At 44.1% G+C, this 9,912-nt stretch overlaps 1 protein-coding gene across 1 annotated transcript; it reads right to left on the bottom strand.

Moving 5' to 3' along the window:
• Positions 1–7,110: 7,110 nt before the first annotated feature.
• LOC133886940 (uncharacterized) lies at positions 7,111–9,601 on the bottom strand. The gene is made up of 2 exons (XM_062326852.1): positions 9,471–9,601; positions 7,111–8,946 (listed from the first exon to the last, which is right to left on the bottom strand). The coding sequence occupies exon 2, from the start codon at positions 8,920–8,922 to the stop codon at positions 7,354–7,356; it is 1,569 nt and encodes a 522-aa protein (XP_062182836.1). The 5' UTR covers positions 8,923–8,946; positions 9,471–9,601; the 3' UTR covers positions 7,111–7,353.
• Between the last annotated feature and the right edge of the window lie 311 nt (positions 9,602–9,912).

The following is a 9,912-nucleotide window of genomic DNA, read 5'->3' as shown; positions in this document are numbered from 1 at the left end:
GTTTCACAGCTTGGCGGTGAGACATCCTTGGTGAAGCCTGGAAACAAGCATACAAGCAGACGGCGAAGTGGATGTCGAGTCTTGTCGCCGTCAAGTACAGGAGAGAGCCGATCATGCTCATGTACTCCTACTGGTCCACCTCCTCACCATCTTCATCTAGATAAAGCACAGTCGAGGTATCCATCAGTGTTGCCAAGGGCTACGCATCACTCATGTTGAACTTCTTCAGCAAATACTTGGTGTACTTCATCTGATGGACGAATGTATCTTGCTTGCATTGCTTGATTTGTAGCCCAAGGAAGAAGTTGAGCTCACCCATCATCGATATCTCGAACTCCCTGCTCATAGTTTCTGCAAACTTGACCACAAGTGCATGAGAAGAGCCACAAAAAATGATATTATCCACATATATTGGAACAAGTAAGAAATCATTACCATGCCTGAGAGTGAACAAAGTTTTATCAGCTGACCCTATTACATACCCATGCTCTAGCAAGAAAGACCTAAGCCTATCATACCAAGCTCTAAGTGCCTGCTTAAGCCTATACAAAGCCTTTCTAAGTTTGTAAACTCTATGAGGGTATTTGAGGTGCTCAAAGCCTAGGCGTTGCCTAACATAGACCTCTTCCTGAATGAAACCATTCAGGAAAGCACTCTTGACATCCATTTGAAATAATTTGAAACCCTTGGATACCGCGAATGCAAGAAGGATCCTAATGGCTTCTAGCCTAGCTATGGGTCCAAAGGTCCAAAGTCTATCCCCTCAAACTGAGTGAAACCCTGAGCCACTAGTCTAGCTTTCTTTCTCACTACAGATCCATCCTCCCCCCGTTTGTTTTTGAAAACCCATTTTGTGCTTATGATGTGAACATTAGGGGGTGGCTCTACAAGGACCCAAACTTGGTTTCTCTCAAAATTTCCAAGCTCTTCATGCATGGCATTGACCCAACTCGAATCAGATAAAGAATGTCTAACATCATGGGGTTCAAAATAAGCAACGAATGCAGAATCAGTAAAATAAGCAAGAGAAGCAGATTTGGACCTCGTTACCCTCTTATTGAGGTCACCGATCATCGTTTGTGGAGGATGTCGCCGCTGAATGTGTTGAGGGGCATCACGTTGTGAGTGTACCTCCCCCTCAAACATTGCTAGTGCAGGCTCAAAAATTGGTAAGTGGAAGTAGAGGCTGCAGGACCTTCTGTTGGAGTAGAAGAAGCAGGAGCCAACTCTAAAGCAGGTGTGGTAGAGGGATGTAGTGGATCATCCTCATCAACACCAAGAGCTAGAAGGTAGTCATCTACAAAGATGCTCTCGCTCATCTCATGATTACCTGCACACTCAAAAACAAAACTAGTACAGGGGTTGATTCATCAAAAGTCATATCATAGGATTCCATGATGGTGTTAGTGTCAAGATTGTAAACCCTGTAAGCATGACTATGAAGAGAATACCTTAAGAAAATAACATCGGAAGATTATGACTCAAACTTGTCAAGATTGCCACACTTTAGGATGAAGCACTGACACCCAAAAACTCTCAAATGTGTAACGTTCGGCTTCCTCCCAAAGCGCAACTCATAAGAATCAAATTCAATATCGAGTGCAAGAAAATCCGATTTGAGATGTAGCATGTTGTGCTAATGGCTTCAGCCCAAAACTTTCTATGAGTCCTATGCTCATCGAGCATCGTCCTAGCTATCTCAACCAAAGTCATGTTCTTTCTCTCAACCACGCCATTCTGCTGAGCAACACGTGGGACAGAAAACTAATGCTCAATGCCATGCTCAAGACAGAAAGCATCAAAGAGATAGTTCTTGAACTTGGTGCCATTATCATTGCGAATTGCTTTCAATGCACCAGGGAGTTCCTTGAACAATCTCAAAGCTAAGCTTCGAAAGTTTGAGAACACTTCATCCTTGCTTACAAGAAAGAAGACCTAAGAGTAGCGAGAGAAATCATCAATAATGACTAGAAGATACCACTTTCCACCCGCCGAACGAACTCGAGAAGGACCAACAGTGTCCATATGGAGAAGTTCTCCTGGTCATTTAGTCATCACCAGATTGACTGGTGGGTGGGAGACAGCAACCATCTTGCCATGCCGACAAGGAGAACAAACAAGATTCTTCTCAAACTTGAGCTTGAGCAATCCTCGGATCAAGCCTAGGGCACTTAAACGAGTGAGAAAATCAAAACTCATATGCCCTAGTCTCCTATGCCACATCCAAAGCTCATAAGAAGGTTGAGCAATCAAGCAACGAGAAGAACATAGAGACTTAGAAAAATCAACTCTAAACACTCTCCCAACTCGAGAAATCTTGCAAATCAAAGTGCAAGAGGAATCGAGAACTCGAAAAGTATCGCGTTTGAAATGCATTTCCATGTCCTCATCAAACAACTGAGATACAGAGAGAAGTTTGTATCCCAGATGCTCCACCAAAGCTATATCCTTGAGAGTGAAACTCTCATTCACACTTACCATACCTTTGGCTTCCACCCTTCCTTTCCGATCATCCCCAAATGTGATGTACTCGTGTCACTTCACGGGTGTGAGGCTGAAGAACCATGATTAATCTCTAGTCATGTGGCGTGAACAACCGGAGTCAATGAGCCACTTGTTGTCTAGGCCTTCGCCTGCCACCTACATATGAGAACAATAATAGGTAGATGACTCAGTACTGGGGTTAGTCAAAACCTCTTGGGAATCCAGTATTGGGTCATCTGCCTTGAAGTGGTAAAAGCAGGTGCAGGTAAAATAGGTCTAATATGCTGAGGGTGAGTACCACGATGAGGAAAACATGGTCCGCCAAAGCGCTGAGACTCAAAACCTCTTATACATGGACCAAAATCATATGAGTCATGGCAAAATCTACGCCGGACAACATCTCTAGGAAGAGACTGAAAAACGCTAGGAACTCGTGAGTGGAAATGAGAAAAAGGCTCATGTACACCAATAGAGGGGCGGTATATGTCTCGGGTGCTCCACTCCCACTCACGCCACTCATCTCTCCTACGACGGAAGCAAAACCCAACCAAGTAATCCTCTCTTTGGCAGTAGGTGCAGTGGTAGTGTCTTTTGGGAACTCAACTACCGGTCACTCGGGGCTGCCTCACTTAGGCTGCGGAGCTCTCTTCGGTTTTGGTGTGGATTTCTTCTTTGTTGGTTGAGGAATGGGTTTCTTGATGGGTTGTGTTGTGACGTTGATTTATAGTTCTCAGCTTTTAGGGTAGTAGGTGTGGTGAACATAGTCTTACACTCCCTACTGTAAGCTACCCTCTCAAAACCTAACCCAAGAGCCAAACCCGCCTTGTCAGCACACATCTTGGTCTTGGCCAAGATCAAATTCATTTTCCCTTTGCCCTTTGAGCACTTCTCTACCAGAGAAAGGAGATACTTATTCTCAGTCAAAAGCTTTTGAACTTGCCCTCTAACCCAGCTAAGTTTGTTCTAAAAGATGGTGCAGATGGAACAATTTGGTTGCACATCCTGAAAACTCCCAACACTCTCCAATCTAGACTCTAGCTCCTTCAGATGCTTGTCTTTCAGTTCAATATCCTTTGCAAGCAAATGGCAATTCTTACAAGCACCTAAGAGAGTAGACCTAGACTCTTCCTCAAGGAGCTTCTTCTCAGCACTCTCAAGCATACTGGTGACTTGAGCATGCACATTATGAAGCTCGGCAAGTTCAGTCATGATAATCGGACAACTCTCACACTCCTCAACATCGGACCTAGACCTAAGCAATGCAAGTTCAGTAGAGACAGACTCATACTTAGGCCTAAGATCCTTCAACTCATGCACAACTTTCTTAAGTAACTTATCCTAGCTAACGAGAGCATCATTCAAGGTATCGACTTAGATGAAAAGCTGAACATAGGAAGGCAATACCTTGGAAGAATCCAGCTCGGGGTCACTGTCGTCATTGTTGTCGTCCGCCATGAAGCAGATGCTAGTGAAGTCCTTGGCCTTCTTCTTGTTCTTTGCTTGCGGTTCATCCTCCTCCGAGCTCTCCTCATCGCTAGAAGAAGTGTCAATGTTGCTGAGAGCCGTCACGAACACCCTAGAAGCCACCTTGGCCGCCTTCTTGGCCATCTTGTCACAGTTCTTCTTGAAGAAGGACTTCTTGTTCTTCTTCTTTTGCTTGTTGTAGTCGTGGTCGCCATCCTCCCTCTTCTTGAGCTTGGGGCAGTCCGCCTTGAAGTGGGTAGTGTCACTGCACTCAAATCAGGCACGATAACCACCCCTCCTCTGGTCTCGATGATTGTTGTAGAAGCAGGCGAACTTCTTTATGATCAGCGCAAGGTCCTCATCATCTAGTGCATTCACTTGCTCCTCAATGATAGAAAACCAAGGAAGACAACGCAAATCCATTAAATGAAGTGTTAGCACAAGAAAAGCCTGCTGCAGATTGATTGCCATCACCAGGTCCAGAAACTAACACCATGTTCTGAGATAGGGGATTTCCGAGACCGATCCGAGCCGCCTTGGCTATCTTGGTGAATTTGAGCTTGCTGAAGATCTCACTACAAGTCAACGTATCGTAACTTGGAGACTCTTCAATACTTGAGATCTTCACTTCTCATATGCTACAGTCAAGAGCATAGAGAAGCTTGATTGCTCTCTCATGGTCAGAATAGGGAAAAACACCAGTTGATCGAAGATTGCTAACAATCCCATCAAAGCGAGTAAACATCACATCCAAAGACTCTCCGGGCCTTGTACAAGCATTTGGTATTCTTGGTTGTATGTGCTTTGACGTATGACCTTAATCTGATTAGTGCCTTCATGAAAGACACTCAGAGTATTTCAGATCTCCCAGGCAGTACGAAGGTGCTGGACCCTGTCAAACTCATTCCGACTCAGGTTAGTGAACAAAATATTTCTAGCCTTGTTGTTGGTCTCATACTGTTTGATTTGAACCTGAGTCGTGCGAACAGCAGGGATCTCGTAGTTAGAATCAACTACTTCCCATATTGCACTTCCTTTGCTTAGAAGATAAGCCTCCATGCGCAACAACGAAATCTTCCCACTTCTCTCCATCTTGCCTACGGATCACAAAGCTGATTAAGGTCAATTAGTGATTGAATTGGCTTTGATACTAATTGTAGGAACAAGATTGATGAATAGAGGGGGGGGGGGGGTGAATAGGCGCCATAACAAATTTCTTGCGAAATCGACAGCCTTCTCCTATTTGGATCACCTAACGCACCTCAAAACTCAAGCGAAAGCAAAACTCGAGAGATGTTTTAACAAGAGAAAATCAAGGCAACACGACTCCACGAATGGTATATGTATCATATGTTCTATTTAAGATTAATCCATGTATCTTAGCACTCAAAAGATCACAACTTGCAAAGAAACAAGAAAAGATGAACATCGAGTAACGAAACTCTCCAAGTTGATTGTCTAGAGGCAAGTGAATTCAAGACCCCATCACACAAGCATGTGTATGTGAATTTTATGCCTCTAGCAACAAGAAGAATGACATCGCAAGGTGCTGAAATTTCAGTCCAAAAACCAAAATAAAAATCAAAACCGAAAACCGAAAAACTTGCAAACTTGCAAGGGAAACTAGAAGAAGGGCAATTCACTTGCACCGACATCCCGTTCGCTTGACTTTGTCAACATGCCATCTTCATCCTCCATTTCATGCTTTTCTTAACCTTCATGTGTACAACTAGGATCTCCTTTGACTCTGCCCAGCCCTCCTTGATCGTCCGGCACCAAGCACCCGCTTAGCCCCGATCACCCGCCGTTGACTGCTAAGTTGCATCTGTCACCTGCACACCTTGAAACAAGCAAACATATTTCTCCACACTCCAAAACATCTCTAGGTTAGCACAAAATCAAAAACTTCAACTCAGAGCATATCCTGCAGAAAACGTGAATACTAGATGTTCCGGTGTGTTCTGCTCCTGAACACTGGACCATCTGGTGAGTGTAACACTACCTATTCTAGGAAAACTTTGCTCTCAAGAAAAGGTTCGATGAAAGCTTTCGGTGATCTCATATCCATCACTGGATAATCCGATGTGTGCCAATCCACCGAACCACCCTTCTGTAACCTCTCTGCAACAAAATGTCTGATGCATTCTCCAGTGTTCACAATCTCAGTACCGGACTATCCGGAGTACATAATCAAACTTGGTGCTAAAAATCTCCTCTGTCGAAAATACTCCGACACTCTCAAAGTCCATCACCGGACCATCCAGTGTTTGCTTTCATTTCTGCTTCAGCACTGAAAATGCTCCGGTGATACCCTCCGGTGCAGCCATCACATTCACTGGACCTTCTGGTGCATTGGTCTCCAATTTTGCTCGAAAATTTGCTCTCTGCAAGAAATTATCCGGCGAGTATACACTGCTCACACCAGAACTTCCGGTGTGTGTAATTTTTATGCATACAAAGAATAATTCGTCAATTCCAAACACCGCCAACTCGAGTTAGACATAAATAAGAATAAGCATCCACAAACACAAGCTAGCCAAATTCAAGACACATCAACTGTTGTCAATACCTCATCAAATGCAAACCAAGTCACTTCTCCACTTGGTTTCTCACCAGCCATCTGAGACCTCAAACGACCTCACGCCTGGAGCTTCAGATCTGGAGGTGACAAAAGGAAAAATGAGAGATGAAGGAAGGGGAAGGGAAGGAAATACAGTGAATGCCATTTGGTGCCGCCGCCCTCTTGATGACGGTAGCAGCGAAGATGGCCGGGTGGTAAGTTTTTTCTTTGGGCTAGGTCTTGATCGTCCCCCATGTCTCCTGGGGTCGCATTTGTAGGAGTTATTAGATTGTCTGAATATGTTGTGAAGTTATTCTCATTTATCTTATATTCTTGGAATAATATCTGGAGGTGACAAAAGGAAAATGAGATATGGAGGAAGGCGAAGGGAAGGAAATACGGTGTACGCCATTTGGCGCCACCGCCCTCCTGACAACGGTAGCAGCGAGGATGGCCGGGTGGTTAGTTTTTTCTTTGGGCTAAGGCTTGATCGTCCCCCACGTCGCCTGGGGTCGCATTTGTAAGAGTTATCAGATTGTCTAAATATGTTGGGAAGTTATTCTCTTTTATCTTATATTCTTGGAATAAGTTGACACATGATGTTGATCTACTATGGATAACATGGCTATGGATAAAATCTACATATCTGAGTATATGAAACAATACACGATCTTAGAATTATTTCACCCTCTACACAATATGCTTGATCAAGGAACAACAATAAAGATTGCAGTTTCGTGGCTGAACGCCATCACTGTATCTCGCTGTCCTAGATACCTAATGACATTTCTGCACTCATGGTGGTAGTATATATTTTCTTATTTTTTCCGATGCAAAGGTAGCATTTAAGCCAATTTACGTACGGCAGTCCAAGATCTGATTGAACCTTGTAGCTTGTCAGATGCACGCACAACCCATAGCTTTAGCAGGTCCCTTGGCACCTTCTTCCATTCCTGCATCCTGCAATTCTCTTGTTTCTGAATTACTCTTCTATTGCGAGCATGTGTACTGGCTTTAATCCTACGGCTACTTTGCATTTCTGTGGTCGTATTCTCCACACAAAGGTGTGCAGTGCCATGTCTGGACTTCAAGCAGATTTGATACATATTGGATTCAGCATTCTTATAGAGATAGTCTATCGCCTTTGGTAGAAACTTCTCGTCGAGGTCTTGAAGGCATGCATTCATGTGTATTGTTTCTTGGTCCTTTTCATCAATCACCTCTAGAGCATAACCGTCAGCTGAAGGCTCGATATCCTCCGGTGTGTCATGGGGTATGAAAAGAATTCCCAGCTTTAGAGGATGCATATCTGGATTAAAAGAGCTTCTTCCTCCAAGTTCAAAAGCTGTAGCTGAACTCTGCCTGTTTTTGTACTGATTAGGCAGCGAGACATGGCACTGCAAATGCACTACGATAACCTCTTCAGGAAATATATCAGACAACAGCTTTGATGGTGGTGGTGATGATTCAATTGTATTACAGGTGCTAGAAGAAGTGCTCAAATCATGCTCATGCTCATTGCAGCAGAGTGGGTTTGGACGAAACCATTGAGTCGAAGTGTTGTGGACATTGTCCCAGTACTGAGTACCCTCGCCGTAAGGAGAATATGGCACACAAGAAAAATCTTGGGTGGGCAGCTGAATGAGCTCTTTCTTGACACCTTCAGCTGCAGACTTGAAATGAGGTGCAACTGACTGCATGCACTTGATTATGACACCAAATATGTCAGTACTTTCAGAGAGGCGTAGCATCAAGCTTAGACTGAAACCCTTCGTAGGAACCTTGAAATCTATGTCAACAAAGCCTAGCATTGCCTCTACTCCACGCTCTGCAAAGTTCATGGGTCTTATGCCAAAGTAGCGGTACTTGCTTCCTTGCAACACTTGGTACCTTAGAGACTTCCCTGTAAGAAGGTGGCCAACAAGAGGATTGAAGAACATGTACTGTCGCGGGGTTTCGCCGAACTCGACGAACTTTAGGAATTCGTTTGCATCTACCGCAAATCTCTCGAATCTTCGGACTGCACCAGAGCTACTTATCGAGCCATCGTTGCCAAAGGGAATGAAAGATGAGACGAGTGACTTGGTAGCACGAGCAATCCGTTTGGGAAACGAGGACTCGCTCATGCGCTGCCTCGTCTCTTCCTCTTCGAGGGCACGCTGCTTGCACTTGCGCAGCATGTCATCGCAGTCCTGCGCGGCACGCTTCAGCTTGATCCGCCACCGTACCAGTGGCATGTCGGAAATCTGCCATCTGTTGGACATCTGGAGTGCCGCCTCAATCTTAATCTGTGCCATCTCTAGCCTCTCGATGTTTTCACTCGTGTCATACTTCTCTTCATCCTTGCCAATAAGATTTGATACGATTTTACTCATTGTTTCCCCAACGATGGCAGAACTCAACATCTCTGCCATGGCGTCTCAGTAATCTACAAAAATCTGCACAGTGAAGAGGTGATTAACATCACATTAACATGCGCATCATTTGAAAGGGAGATATATGTGTGGCTACAAAGATTAATGTACTCTACAGTTGCTATTTCCGTGAAGATATTTAGATGAAGCGTGGGTCATTATCAAGCAGACGCTAAGAGAAAAGAAAAATACCCTAGAAATTTAGCTCAATTTAAGGAAAAAAACACCTAGACGCTAACTTTATGGACATCAATTATGTTTAACAAACCATAACAATGGATGGTATTTGCCTTGAATGTACCAGATCATTTGAAGTTACAAAGCGTATGCCTCAGCCAAACCGATACGGCTTCTTTCCTTACCACTTTATGCAATCCATGTCCATGCTATGGCCCAGAACAGCTAACTATAGAAAACATCCAGTTCTACCCCAAACTGAACTGAACAAAAAATCGATTTTTATCGCGGGGAACTTTTCGGAATGAAAATAAAAAACGGACCAAACAAAGAGATGAAGCGCTGAGAAGTAAGATTACGGAAATGAATACCTTAGCTTGTTGTTTTGGCGGCAGCACCAAGATCACAACCAGTCAAACAAGGCGCCGGAGAGCCTGGTAACTCACTTTGGCTGGCAGTGGAAGCACTCACAAGTTAGATGAGCACATGAGCTACTATGTATATAATGTGTGTGAAGCCGGCGTGCCTTGCAGTCAACCATTGACAGCTAAATTTTGCACCCAAACCTTCGCGTGGTGTTTTCTGCACCACTACTAATAGAGGAGATCTTTTAATATCTGTACCAGCACCACTGACAACTGACCACACAGCTGAAACCACCTGACCCGGTCTCAGCGAACAACCAGAGAAGCGAAGAAATTAGTAGCCCCTGTTTCCTTTGAGATGCCGACAGATGAACTTTGAATATGGAGAAAAGAACCAAAAGTTAAAAAAAACCAAAACCGGAAGACAAAACAAAGAATATGGAGAAAA

The sequence above is a fragment of the Phragmites australis genome, chromosome 12 (assembly GCF_958298935.1).
Source record: "Phragmites australis chromosome 12, lpPhrAust1.1, whole genome shotgun sequence".
NCBI lineage: Eukaryota > Viridiplantae > Streptophyta > Magnoliopsida > Poales > Poaceae > Phragmites > Phragmites australis.
This window is presented reverse-complemented; position numbering and strand designations above follow the sequence as displayed.

Coding starts and splice junctions, on each gene's coding strand:
- LOC133886940 (XM_062326852.1), bottom strand. CDS start 8,922: ATGGCAGAGATGTTGAGTTCTGCCATCGTTGGGGAAACAATGAGTAAA.